The sequence below is a fragment of the Ictalurus punctatus genome, chromosome 12 (assembly GCF_001660625.3).
Source record: "Ictalurus punctatus breed USDA103 chromosome 12, Coco_2.0, whole genome shotgun sequence".
NCBI classification, from domain to species: domain Eukaryota; kingdom Metazoa; phylum Chordata; class Actinopteri; order Siluriformes; family Ictaluridae; genus Ictalurus; species Ictalurus punctatus.
In genome coordinates, this window is record NC_030427.2 from 26,593,817 (window position 1) to 26,607,072 (window position 13,256).

At 42.3% G+C, this 13,256-nt stretch overlaps 1 protein-coding gene across 2 annotated transcripts; it reads left to right on the top strand.

The window, feature by feature from the left end:
• The first annotated feature begins 5,268 nt into the window (after positions 1-5,268).
• On the top strand, positions 5,269-12,804 carry LOC108272786 (zinc finger and BTB domain-containing protein 12). Of its 2 annotated transcripts, none has more exons than XM_053684083.1 (5): positions 5,269-5,478; positions 8,659-8,862; positions 9,601-9,792; positions 9,878-10,075; positions 10,288-12,804. In XM_053684083.1, the coding sequence occupies exons 2-5, from the start codon at positions 8,659-8,661 to the stop codon at positions 11,284-11,286; spliced, it is 1,593 nt and encodes a 530-aa protein (XP_053540058.1). In that variant the 5' UTR covers positions 5,269-5,478; the 3' UTR covers positions 11,287-12,804. The 2 variants fall into 2 exon arrangements, with proteins under 2 accessions (XP_053540058.1, XP_017337004.1); XM_017481515.3 differs by having other exon boundaries at positions 5,272-5,478; positions 9,598-9,792.
• Positions 12,805-13,256: the final 452 nt, after the last annotated feature.

Genomic DNA, 13,256 nt, shown 5'->3' on the forward strand with positions numbered 1-13,256 from the left:
GTTATCCAGTCAGCCAGTTACGTGGCCTGTACCTACTGTAACCTCGGATTCCTGTTCTTCCTGACAGGAATGTGGTCTTGAGTTGTCGTAGGTCATCCACTTCAAGGTTTGGGATGCTTTTCCGCTCGCCACATTCTGTGTAAACTCTAGAGACGGTTGTGTGTGGAAGATCCCAGGAGGTCAGCAGTTTCTGAAATACTCAAATCAGCCTGTGTGATAACAACAAACCCATTCTGATATTTGATGTAAACGTTGATTGAAGCTCTTCGGTATCTGCATGAATTTATGTTTCGTGTTGCTGCCACCTGATTGGTTGACTGGATGATCGCATGAATGAACCGATGTGTAGCTGTTTCTAATGAGGTGGCCAGTGCGTGCGTGATTTATGTACGGAATAAAACACTTGGGGGTGTGCTCTTGTAGGAAAATAACGAACGTAGGGGGCGGTGTGATTCGTAATCGTATAAGTTTCCAATGATTATTTTCCAGCACGTCTTGAAGTGTTTTTATTCCTCTCACACCCCAGCATTATTTATTCACAAACTCTGTGGTATTAACAGTTATAGTTACTTATGTACTGAAACTCATTGAGTAACGGCGTCGGATTTCCCGTAAACTGCACCGTTACGACTTACACACACACAGGCCGCCGTTACACACGGCTGCTACGCAGGAAGTCCATCTATAACCGGTTACCATTGAGGTGAGATCTAATGCAGTGTACGGACAGTATGTCGATATTAAAGCAGTAATATTTTCTGACACAGAATCCATTTCTCTCAGAAGGAATGACTATTTCAGTCGTTTTCTTGACATTATCGGTCATCGACCTCCATACAGAAACTGCCATGAAAAAGCCTGGGAAAGTAAACAGGCCCAGCGCGTAATGGATTAGTCTTCTCCCGCCCAAAAGCCAATATATCAGACAAAGACAAATTCCGATGAGGCAAATCCCATGTAAACATCAAGCACCAATTTTGAGCCTCATTAAGCAAATTAATGATTTGCATTTAATCAATCCTGCCCAAACTCCGAGCAGGAGAATTTTCCAGACCGTTTCCAGATTTATCACCGGCGTCACAATGAACAATCAATCGAAATTTGAGTGTTCTGTTTGTTCCTGAGACAAGATCTGAATGCAGAGTATTTTTTGCCGGGATATATCCGTGGATGCAGTTTATTATCTCTTATGGAGAACGTGAAAAGAGGTGAATTCCACATGTGAATTTATCAAAGCACATGTGGAAATATGTTCAAATAATGAACCATTTGAAAAGAAAATCACATGACCTCATTTACACGTGAAAAACGAGGTGTAAGTAAAACCATGGGTGAAAATTTTTTTTTTTTAAATCATGAAAAAAAACACACGTTTTATTCAAAAATAAAACTGAATGTGAAATTTTGAATAGATGCAAAACATGAAAAATTCAAACGTGAAAATAAAACAAACAAAAAAAAAAGACAATTTTTTAAACAGTTATTTATCTAAAGCTATCTAAAAATGTTACTATAATTTTTTTTTTTTTCTCCAAATGACAAAGAATAAAACCACAAAGATTTTAAACATGAAAATAAATTAATGTGAAAATTAAAGGGGGGATGGGGGGGAAGACACTGATAGTACATGAACCTCCATATGTCAAATTAATACGTCAAAATAAAACCGTGTGGAAAATTGAACGTGAAAATAAAATCACATGGAAAAAATGAAAACAAGAAAATAAAACTACATGCAGTGTGTTTGAACAATTTGTGAAACAAAGGAAACATGTAAGAAAATCTGGAGACATGCTCTACGAGAAATAAATAAATAAAAAATCACCAGATCTGTGAAACATAACGTGAGAACGTGAACGTGTGTAAAAACCGCGTGTGATAAGATTCATATGTGAGTCATGTGCTTCTTCACACATGACGTTCATGAGACATTTTTGTAACTGCTAACAGTAACATAGCGTCATCATACATGTGTTGTGGAATTAAAAGTTCACACGCTTTGACTCACCATGTTGATCTCAACCATCTGCTGGAGGGAAGGATCTTGAGCATCTGGTGGCCAGAGTGTGAGGGATGAGCGACGATTCCTGGATCTCACTTCCCGGATCTGGACGTGAGCTTGTTCTGGCACCAGGCTTCCACATGTGAGATGTCTTCTACCAGTCACATCTGTAATTACTGCGCTCCAAGCTCAGGTTGACAAATAGGATCCTAGCACATTGTCTGCTGACCTGATGGGACAACTGCAGTAAGTCCAACAATGTGTCTGTAATCAATGTTTTATTAGAAGGTATTTGTTTTTTGTGCAAAATCTCACACATTAATTGCTGCCTTCCGCTACACTGATCCATTTCATTTTAAAAATGCAGAGTAGCAGTATAGTCATTGCATGTAGATATATCTGGACCCTGTGATCTGAAACCTCAAAATGCTTCCCTAGAAGGCAGATGAAAGATGAGAATTTGCCAACTGGGATTAATTGTTGAATCGGTCTTGCGTTCTGCAAGAACATTGAGTGCTAATATAAAACCCCTTTACTACTCCGAGTTCTCTGGGTAATAATTTCCTCGTTTGTGCCTGTGGCTTTGTATTTATTACACCAAGCCTTCAGAACACAGAGTGTTTCCTGTTTCAACACTGAGCAGTGGAATACAGAATGAGTGTGATTGCAGGGTGAATGAATCAGTGCAGGGTGACGGAATAGAAAAGAGGGTACTTTTAGATGAATACAGGCCAAGAGCTTCAGTTAATGCTCACATCAAACATTAGAATGGGGGGGGATTAGATATGAATGACTGACTCGTGGAATATTTCTTGGTTCCAGATGGGCTGGTTTGAATATTTTCCAAAAATTGAGTTTACACAGAATGGTGCAAGAAACAAAAAACATCCAGCGAGAGGCAGTTCTGGATGCAGAAACGTCTTGTTGATGAGAGAGGGTCAGAGGAGAATGGCCAGACTGGTTTGAGCTGACAGGAAGGCTATGGTAACTCAAATAATCACTCTTTACTACCATGGTGAGAAAAGAAAAGAAAAGCATCTCAGAATGCACGACACTTTGAACTTTGAGGTGGGTGTTTGAACAGCAGAAGACCACAATGGGTTCCAGTGCTGTCAGCCGAGACCAGGAATCTGAGGGTCTCGGGACGCACGTTCACCTCACGCCTCCAGGATTGGAGGTCCGATTGCCGTCGCAGCCTTGCATGTTCTCCCCATGCCGTACTCCAGTTTCCTCCCCCAGTCCAAAGATTGGACATGCATGTTCAAAGTGTCCGTAGTGTACTGTATGAATAGGTGTGAATGTGTGTGTGCATTGGATTGGCACCCTGTCCAGGGTGTACCCTGCCCTGTACCCCATGCTCTGTGGGATAGGCTCCAGATTCCCTGTGACGCAGTAGGATAAGCGGTATAGAAGATGGATGGATTGCTTGGTCTTTTTCCAAAAAAAAGTGAATGGCACTGTAAATGTATGTACTCAAAATAGCTCATAATATTGTAGTGGGGGGAAATCATTATCCATCCATCCATCTTCTATACCGCTTATCCTTTTCAGGGTCACGGGGAACCTGGAGTCTATCCCAGGGAGCATGGGGCACAAGGCGGGGTACACCCTGGACAGGGTGCCGGTCCATCACAGGGCTCAATCACATACACACTCACACACCCATTCATACACTACGGACACTTTAGACACGCCAATCAATCAAGCTACCGTGCATGTCTTTGGACTGGGGGAGGGAAAATCATTATAGTTTGCAAAATTTATTTACAAATTAAAAACATAAAAGTTGTGATTGTTGCATAAGTATTCACCCCCACTGATATGAAACCCTTACATTGGTTATTTTTTGGAAAGAGACATGTTTATAGCATCAAACTTTAAAGAATTACATTATTAGCACATTTTGTCAGTATCTAAGTGTATGGCCCAGTGTTTATTGTTCTATTTTACCCCGTAGTGTAATAACAGAGACTAGATGTTTTTTTTAGTCCAATCTAATCCGGAAAGGGCCGGTGTGGGTGCAGGTTTTCATTCCAACCAAGCAGAAGCCACACCTGAGTCTATTGAAAGCCAAGCTTAACTGATTAAACAGGTGGAATCAGGTGTGGCTCTCGAATGATTAGAATGAAAATCCACACCGGCCCTTTGCGGATAAGATTGGACATCCCTGTTTTAGTCTCTTTCAGGATTACAATGTCCCCGTCCACAGGGTTTGAAAGAGTGATGAGGATGAAAATGATGTAACTGATATGCTACAACCTTCAAGGTCATCATATCTCAATCCAACAGAACACCATATGGAAGATTTTGTAGCGACGTGTCAGACTGCGCCTCTCTACCATCACCATCGAACCACGAACCATCTTTAGGAAAAACAGTATTCATCCCTCCACTACAGTTCCAAAGCACACTGACACTGTTCCACTGTTGGCCCAAGTTCTTACTGAGATGCTTTATGTTGTTTGGGTTTTTTTTCCCCATTTAATCTGTCTGTAATTCTGGCAATCAAGATTCAATCCTTGTCATCTTTCATGGATATTTTCTCCCTGTTTCAATGCCTTCTTGTCTATAGCCTCTGCCCCTACAGTGCCTCTTAATCCCACACTCGGGGCCAGTCCCTGCTTAAGTAAGTTAACAAAGACAGCTGCCTGGAGCACCATCTTGAAAGGGGTGCCATTTTATTCAGCCTTCAGCTGTATGTTGAATTGATTCGAGTGCTCAAAATGTAGTCAGCGCCTGAGCGTCGCCATTTAAAGAGCCACTTTAATTCTTCACACACGGCAAGACACGACTGACGGCTTTGTCTGGTCAGGTCAGATGTATCTGGCTAGCTCTTCTGGTCAACTGGAATAAAAAATGTTGTCAAAAAACATTTTCCTAAAGAATTAAATTCAAATTTGGGATATTTATTATAATTGTTATTATGTTTGTAATTATTTCTGGTAGGGTGGCACATAGTAGTCTAGTGTCATCTCTAGTGCATGTTCAGAGTTTATGAATGTGTTGAGCATGGCAATGTTGTATAATTTAGGTGAAAGTATGTATGTGTGTATATATATATATATATATATATATATATATATATATATATATATATATATATATATATATATATATATATTTCATTTGTATAATTTATAAAACCCACGGACACAAAAAAATCAACCTGTAGTTCAAAACTATTCAGCGAACTGCTAACACTGAACTGGAATTCCGTGATGTACCCAAAAAAAAAAAAAAAAAAACTTGGCGCGAGCCGAAGTACCCGTATGTTCGAATTTCCAAACGCGTTCTCCACTTAAAAAAAAAACAAGGTAGACACCAGAGGTCACTTCTCGGCCGCCGTAATATATATGTTACCCCTCTGAAAAAAGTAAACACTACCCTTAAAGATTTAAAGACACTTCCCGACACGCGTGTTTTGGTTATGTGAGATTTCGTTCCTGCGCGCCTGTGACAGAAATACATTTAAAAGGGTAAGTTTGTGATTTATTCGCCTTAAAACCCGAGTAAGGGGGAAGAAAAAAAAAAGTGCTCGAGCTGCATACATGTCATTTACTGCCTCGTGAATGCAGCTAACGTTAGCTGGCTAGCTGCACGAGACAAAAGGTAACTAGGCTACAGTTTAGCAGTGTACAATCTGCGGGCTGTTTATATTTATAAATGTATATATATATTGTTTTAACAAGAACATATATTAATACAAATAATTGAGATGCATTAGTATATCGAGGGCCTGTAATCAACTCTAGCTAATATCAGCTAGCTGTGTTTACGTTATGAATAACATCAGTGTGTGTGAGAGAGAGTTTGGTTAAAGCTTTATGAAGTTATTTCTGATTAAAATAAGTGAAAGTGACTGGGTTAGTTGAACACGTGTATATTTTATGTTTACTGTTTAAGGAAAAACAACCTGATGGATTGTCTGGTGAGGCGCGTTGTATATTTTGTTACAGGTTTAATATATTTGAGGAGAAAGAGTTAAAGGTGCAATTGTCGCTTTTTTAAAAAATTATTATTATTTTCTTCGTTGCTTGTATAAATAACCTAAGGATAAAATGATTAACAACAACAACGCATTAAGCCGCGGTCTTGAGAAAGTGTATTAAGTGGCTGAGAACACCGTCTTCCCGAACTGGAATAAAGTCGGTGTGATGTTGGACATTCGATATTCGCTATGTGGAAATTAAGGGACCGTCTCTAAAGTTACATACGACATTGTTAAACACGATTCTAACTTCAATAGCATTTGAAGGGAATGACTTACAGTCATATAACCAACTGTAGTTGGTCGTGTGACTGGACATCATTCCCTTCAAATGCTATTGAGCTTTAAATTATGGTATATTTTGTGTATGGGCCCATTCTGTAGTGTGAAACATGGCAATATTTATATATGATTTAATAGCTAATTTTTTTTTTTTAATATCAAAAATCTAGTCTCATACCTGACACCTAGATGAACACTTTACAGTTGGTAGTTGACTGTAAGTCATTCCCTTCAAATGTTATTGAAGTTAGAAACGTGTTTAATAATGTCGTATGTCACTTTAGAGACGGTCCCTTAATTTCCGCATATCCGCGAATATCGAACGTCCAACCAACTTTATTCCAGTTCTTCTGGCCCGGAAGGTTTGTTTTTGTGTTTGGATGCACCGCTAGATGTGTTCACACGCACCCGGTTTTAGTCATCCCGAGGGAGTTCAATCAATTTGCAGATTCAGAAAGTACTGTTTGTGTGTACCTTAAATATGGGATTCAAATATTCGTTTATACGTGCGTTACGTACAATTCGAACAAAACGTCTGTGCAAGAGCAAGACGTAAATAAATATACGCCACACTGCATTTCTGGCTTTTCCCGATTATTTCAGATCTACACCGCTCCTTTCAGTCGGCTCGATTGAGGGGTTTTCCATGAACCCTTTGAGCTATCGATCCGATCACTAACTTTGGATTATTTGGTTGCATGTAAACGTACCTGCTGTAGATCCTTGGGGTGGGAAAGGTTCAAGTGTTGAATCCACCTAAGTGTTAGAAACCTAATCTTAGACGTAACAGTCGACCGATTGATCGGTTTTGCAGATTAAGCAGTACAGAGAACTGATTGTTTATCGAAAAAAATCCACACCGATAGTTTTTCTATTCAAGAAGGGTCCTTGGTCATTATACGGTACGAGAGCGGCCTCTACAGGTGAAATTAAGACTATCACTGACTAATTTTGTCGTGTTATTTGCAGTGGTTTTTTGTATTCATTTCGGACGTCTCTATTTTTATTTGTTATTTGGAGTGTTACTTTTTGGTTCAGTTTGGATGTATATCTTTTATTTACTTTAATATTTAGTAATAGTACATATACATTAATATTTATTTAATTTTAAAGCGATATTTTACTTTGAGTGTCATGTTTACGTTCAGTATCGATTGTAAAAACGATCAGTTGATTAATCAGGTATCAACAGGTACCGTCCAACTTGCTTATCGGTGCCGGTAAAATCCACTACCAGATTTCAACCTCTACTTAGAAAGGGGGAAAAAAGTACTAATCTTGCCTAATGTACGTTTAACATTTAAAAAATGGGAGGTATGTTTGAGAAAATCCACAGGAAAGAGAGGAAAGAATTTCAGTTTTTCAGAGTTTCCCCGCACTTTTTCCACGATAGCTGTTAAACTCTCCATTCTGATTGGTCAGAAGGTGTTGATTTAAGAAAACGCTTATTTAACAGTCAGGGCAACCTTTCCGCTTTGTGGTTCCTTAGTAACGTGACGAGCTGCATTTTTGTAACTCTTATTCATTTCAAGCGTGAGGCTGGTGAAGGAGTGACCGCTTATAGCTGCTTTAATATACGCGATAAGAGGAGCGAACTTGTTTTGCAGAACACTGTGTAACTATAAAACTGGTTAAAAAGCACGCCACGTCGTTTGTTAATAAATGATAAGTTCATCGTCTCCGAATCGCTCTGGTTTAAGAGGAAGAGATTGCAACACATGCAGTTAATCAACGGCCAGCTTCGCATCACCCTGTTGCTGATTATTTTCCCCATAACAACACTTTAACGCCTTCCAGACTAAGCCCTGCCCATCGTTCTAGACAAACCGGAATCAAATGGGACGCATGGTGTTTGTACAAGCTGTTTGACAGTAATTCTGATCACGTTTTTGTTGTTTTTGGATGATGTAAGTAGGATGTCATGTCATGTGTCGTTTATGTAAATACAAGTTAAATATGAATCCTTTGTTGTTGTTGTTCTGTATGATAATTACAGCGTTATATTGTTAGTATTGGCGAATTGCTGTGCTATAAGAGGAACGAAACACATCAGGATGTGTGTTACAGGAAAATAAGATAAGATGAGATAAATTTTATTGATCCCACGCTGGGGAAATTCCCTTTATCTTTTATAACTTTCCTATAACAGCGTACACATCGTGTTTTTTTTTTTTTCCCCCTCACGTATTATTTTATATCTTGTTACTTTTTTACTATCCCGTCGACTCGTGAAGGTGATACCGAGAGGGGTGAGGTGCTTGTGTGAGAGCTTGTATGCAGAATAATTAAGGTTTCAAGGAAAGCTCGGTTAGGTTCTTGTTTGCGTGTCAAGTCTCTGGTAGGAACAGCTGTGGAAGTAATAATTGTGTCTCCTCCATGTGTGCAGATGGACGTGGTGTGTTTCCGCCTGCCTGGCCACAGCGACGCCGCTCTGAGGAACATGAACTCGTTGCGGGAGCAGCGGCACTTCTGCGACATCACCATCATGGCCGGAGGCAGGCAGATGTTCCGGGGTCACAAAGTGGTGCTGGCTGCCGGATCGGCTTTCCTCAGGGACCAGTTTTTACTGAACCCCTTCGCAGAGCTACAGGTGTGACCCGGGAGAAACCGCTGGGCAGATATCTGGGGTTTTTTTTTTTGGGGGGGTGGTTCTGAAGTCTCCAAGGGGTCTGTAGTAAGGGACGTGAGAGCAGTAATTAACGATGCAATAGGTGTTTATTATTTACGTATCTCTGAACCTGATCTAAACGTTTCTCAATGTGTTGAGTGTAGCACCATTTCACCGTCACTCATGAAGCCGAGAAGCTCATCGTACGGTACACTTGGGTTAAGTTTTGTCGGCTACCTGTTTTTAACCTCGTTGCTTTTTGTTTTTAGACCATGTGACTGAACGAGTACAGTGTGGAGGGTTCGACATGAATGAACTAATTTCCCCACCCTGTATAATAATAATAATAATAATAATAATAATAATTTTCAAGATATTTCAGGAAGCATTTCAATGTATTGGTAGTTTCTACATTTTAGGCTCGGTAAATGAACTCGACTAGTTTAAGTAGAGCACAGGCACGGAGGCGTAAGTGAGGGTCGGTTTGCAGGGGGGTGGGATCAACCCCCTCCTGAGGAATTCCAGTACTCAAGTACTCACTCCTTCTGTGTAGTACTGGAGCAGAATGCACTCCTGTAGTCCGTCGTTAATTACGTCTTGTCTTCTGTTCTACTCGAAGCTCGCAAAACCAAATAACACTGCGATGTTCTGTCTGAAGTAACTAGTAACAAAGTCCCTCCTGTTTTATTTGTTGTTGTTGTTGTTGTTTTTCTGCAGCAGGTGTCAGTGCTGCACAGCTCCACGGTGATCCGCGAGCTGCTGCAGTCCTGCTACACGGGCGTCCTGCAGTTCAGCGCCAAAGAGATCGTAAATTACTTAACGGCGGCCAGCTACCTCCAAATGGAGCACGTGGTGGAGAAGTGCCGAATGGCCTTGAGTCAGTACCTGCAGTCTAAGAGCGGCATTTCAGGAGTGAGTCCGATTCAATCCAACGCTTTCGGATTTCATGCCCGTTCGTCTCTTTTACGTTTGACTCATTTGGATGTCACTTGTGCAGGGTGTAAAATCAGAGGAGTCCCATGCGATGGCGGCGATCGTCAGCGGAAGCACTCGTTCTCTGGACGATACGTCGCCTCCTCCTGAGCGTGCCTTGTCGCTGCAGCCTCACAGCTCGGAGGAGGATCCGCAGGTCTCGGGAGTCGAGCAGGCCGCTGTTCAGCAGCACAAAGATGAGGCCGATTTGTCCATAGAGCGGGTAAATATCTGTTATCGGCTTTTTCGGATATCTTGGGTCAAACCCAGGCCGAGGAGACTTCAGGAGCGTCTACAAGTGTTTGCTATAAAACCTTCAAGAAAATATTTCAGCACTGAATCGAATCGTTGAGTCGTTTAAATCGATCGTTCAGTTTTTTTTTTTTGGCTAAATCAATAAGGTACTGATGTGTGACTAACGTTTCAATGTTGCAGCTTCGAGCCTCGGAGGACGAAGAGAGCAGAAACGACTTCAGCGTGTTCGAGGTGCGCATCAGGGACGAGCACCACGACGCCGAGGACAACGCAGGAATCCAGGAGGACGGCGGAGACGTGTTCGCCTTACGCCAGGCCGTACATCCGCACGCAGAGGATCCGAGCAGGGATGAAGGTGGCGCGCCAGGAAGCAGCCCACGCGGTGGAGTGCGCATCTGGAGGCGGAGATTCGGGGAGCCCAGGGGCGGCCGTGGGCGGGGCTTCAAGCACAGGAAGCGATACACCTATCGCGAACGAAGGCCTTTGGGGAACTTTCAGCAGGCTTGGCGCTTTCCCACCTCCGAGGAGATCATGGGGAGTTTCGGAGCGGGGATCGGGCAAGACTACATGGCTCTCGGAGAGGGTCCGATGCGGGTGGATTACCAGCCGTCGGAAGGCCAAGGAGACGCGGCAGGTTCGGATGGCGGCCCTGGTCACTTTAGCATGGACGGAGTCAACGCTGAGGACGACGTCGGAGTCGTATCGTTGGCCAATAACGAAGACGATGGCGGTGAGGACTCTGTGGCGGTCGTGGGCTCCACGTCCTGCGTGACCGGCTCGGTGGCGTGCGAGCAGTGCGGCCTGGCGTTTTCTTCCGTGGAAGATTTAGCCGCGCACTCGCGCTCCACCCACCTGCTGTACGTGTGCCCGTGCTGCGGCAAACACTTCAGCCAGACCAGCAACCTGAACCGCCACATGGCCGTCCACCGCTCGGCCAAGCTCCACAGCTGCCCGCTGTGCCACAAGACCTTCACGCAGAAGTCCACGCTGTCCGACCACATGAACATGCACAGTGGACAGCGGCCGCACGTCTGCGCCTTCTGCCGCATCTGCTTCGCCCACAAACCCGCGCTGCGGCGCCACCTGAAGGAGCAGCACGGCAAGACCACCGCGCAGAACTACCTGGAGATCCAGAGAGAGTGCGAGGAGCCGGCTATAGCAGGAGGAGGAGGCGTTTAAGATGACTCTCTTTTTCAGGAGGGGATCTAGACGAGCATTATTGATCTGGTGAGGATCAAGGGCCAGAGTCTGACAGAATCTTAACCTTCTACAACGTGTGAATCCACACTCGAACACACACGCACACATCATGTGTTGATGGTTTTTTAAATTGACCAATTACGCTAATCAATCAAGACTTGTTTGGTGTCTGACATTTTGCTTCTTTCATTATGCACTGGAGCTTCCGGGATAGTTTAGTGAACAAGTTACAGGTTCTTGACCTTTACTATCCAACTTCGTCTCCATTTTACTGACCGCTGTTTTGAGTAATTTTATATTTTAGTACTCGAGTACAAAAAAGGGGGAAGGGGGGGGGGGTTAAGAAAGAACTTACTCAGTATTTTACGTAGTTTACACGACAAAGCGGGCGACCGACTGAATAATTTTTCTAACTTTATACTGCCTCGTTTCTCAATCCGGATACGAACGGATTTATTTGAAAATCATTCACAGCAGCTTTCTCGCTCACACACACATTTTTGGTATCGATGTGGGGGAAAAAATAAATACAACTTTACTAACAGACTGATACACGAGGCTCATTAACAGTATCGCGTAAAACCAAAGCAGGTGATTTTAAAATAAATGAATGTAAAAAAAAGTGTTTAATTTTGTTTTATCGTTATTTATCTTTCTTCCCGTCTTTATCCGTACAAATGCTCACTACATATAGGATCGAACGTAGATGCGCAGTAGAAACGTGTATTTTAACGAAACACGCACTCGGTATTCCCTGTTGCGTTTTTACACGCCGCGGGATTAAAGTATCGGCACCCTCGGCTGTGCTTACTCTCGCGCAGACATTAATGCCGTCGCCGCAAACGACCTTTAATTAAACCGGCTGTATTTACAAATGAGTTGGTCGTTGTTGTTTTTTACATTAGCCTCACCGCTCCAGAGCAAAACCGGATGACCAAACATTGTCTTGGCTGATCGCTTGCCCTTGAGGGGAAAGTATTAAAAAAAAAAAGTCCTTCTTCAGAGTCAGAAGACACAGAGGGATGCGAGGAGCCTTAAAGATCCAGAAGTCAGAGTCTGGCCTTAAGTCTGAACGTCAGATTATTTACGTCGATGCCTCACTAGCCACGTCCTGTTCAGCTCATTCACGAGGGCCTGGGTCTTGAGACGTGTGAACTTCCGTGCCTCATTGATAAATTAGTATCTGAACACTGTGCTGACAGACTGCATTGTGGAGAATAAACAAAAACGAGAACAAAACCCGTGTCGGTGTAATGGTCTGTACGTGCGTTCGGTAAATATCCTGTGACTAGTCGATTAACCCGGTTAGCAACAAGCCGGTAACGTTGTGATTGAGTGTAATGTGTTTTGTTTCATGTTGTGTCTTTAGCTACAGTATGTTGTCATTTACAACCAATTAAAAAACAAAACAGGGAACCTTTTAATGGATTTCTTTCCTTCATTTTTCTGCAAAGCATTACGGACTTATTAAAAAAAAAAAAAAAAAGACGACTTGTACACACGTTTGTGTCTGGATGTTTTGTGTTGTCTGTCCTAAGTTAGCAGGATGTTAGCTTTCATACCACAGCGGCGTTGTGTGAGGGAGCGGTCGATTTTCTGTCAGTTTAGCAGCTTTACATTTTTATTATTATTATTATTATTATTATTATTTACACAGGGACTTATATGGAGGATGATCTACATACACTGATTTATTTATTTATTATTTTTTTATGTGTGCAGTCATGGATATGGTGAAGTTTTTGGAAGGAGTCTCCAGTGTCAGTCTGAGGTCAAGCTTAAACTTGAGGTTTTCCACCAGGTGAACGTCTTTGTGACTGACGGACTCTGCAGTTTCTCAGTAACGTAACAAACTGCACTTTTTCTCTCTTGTTAATGTCTAGAGGGGAAAAAACAGAGGTTACTGATTTATCACTGTTACGTAATAATTAATTTCACAGACGTTCCAT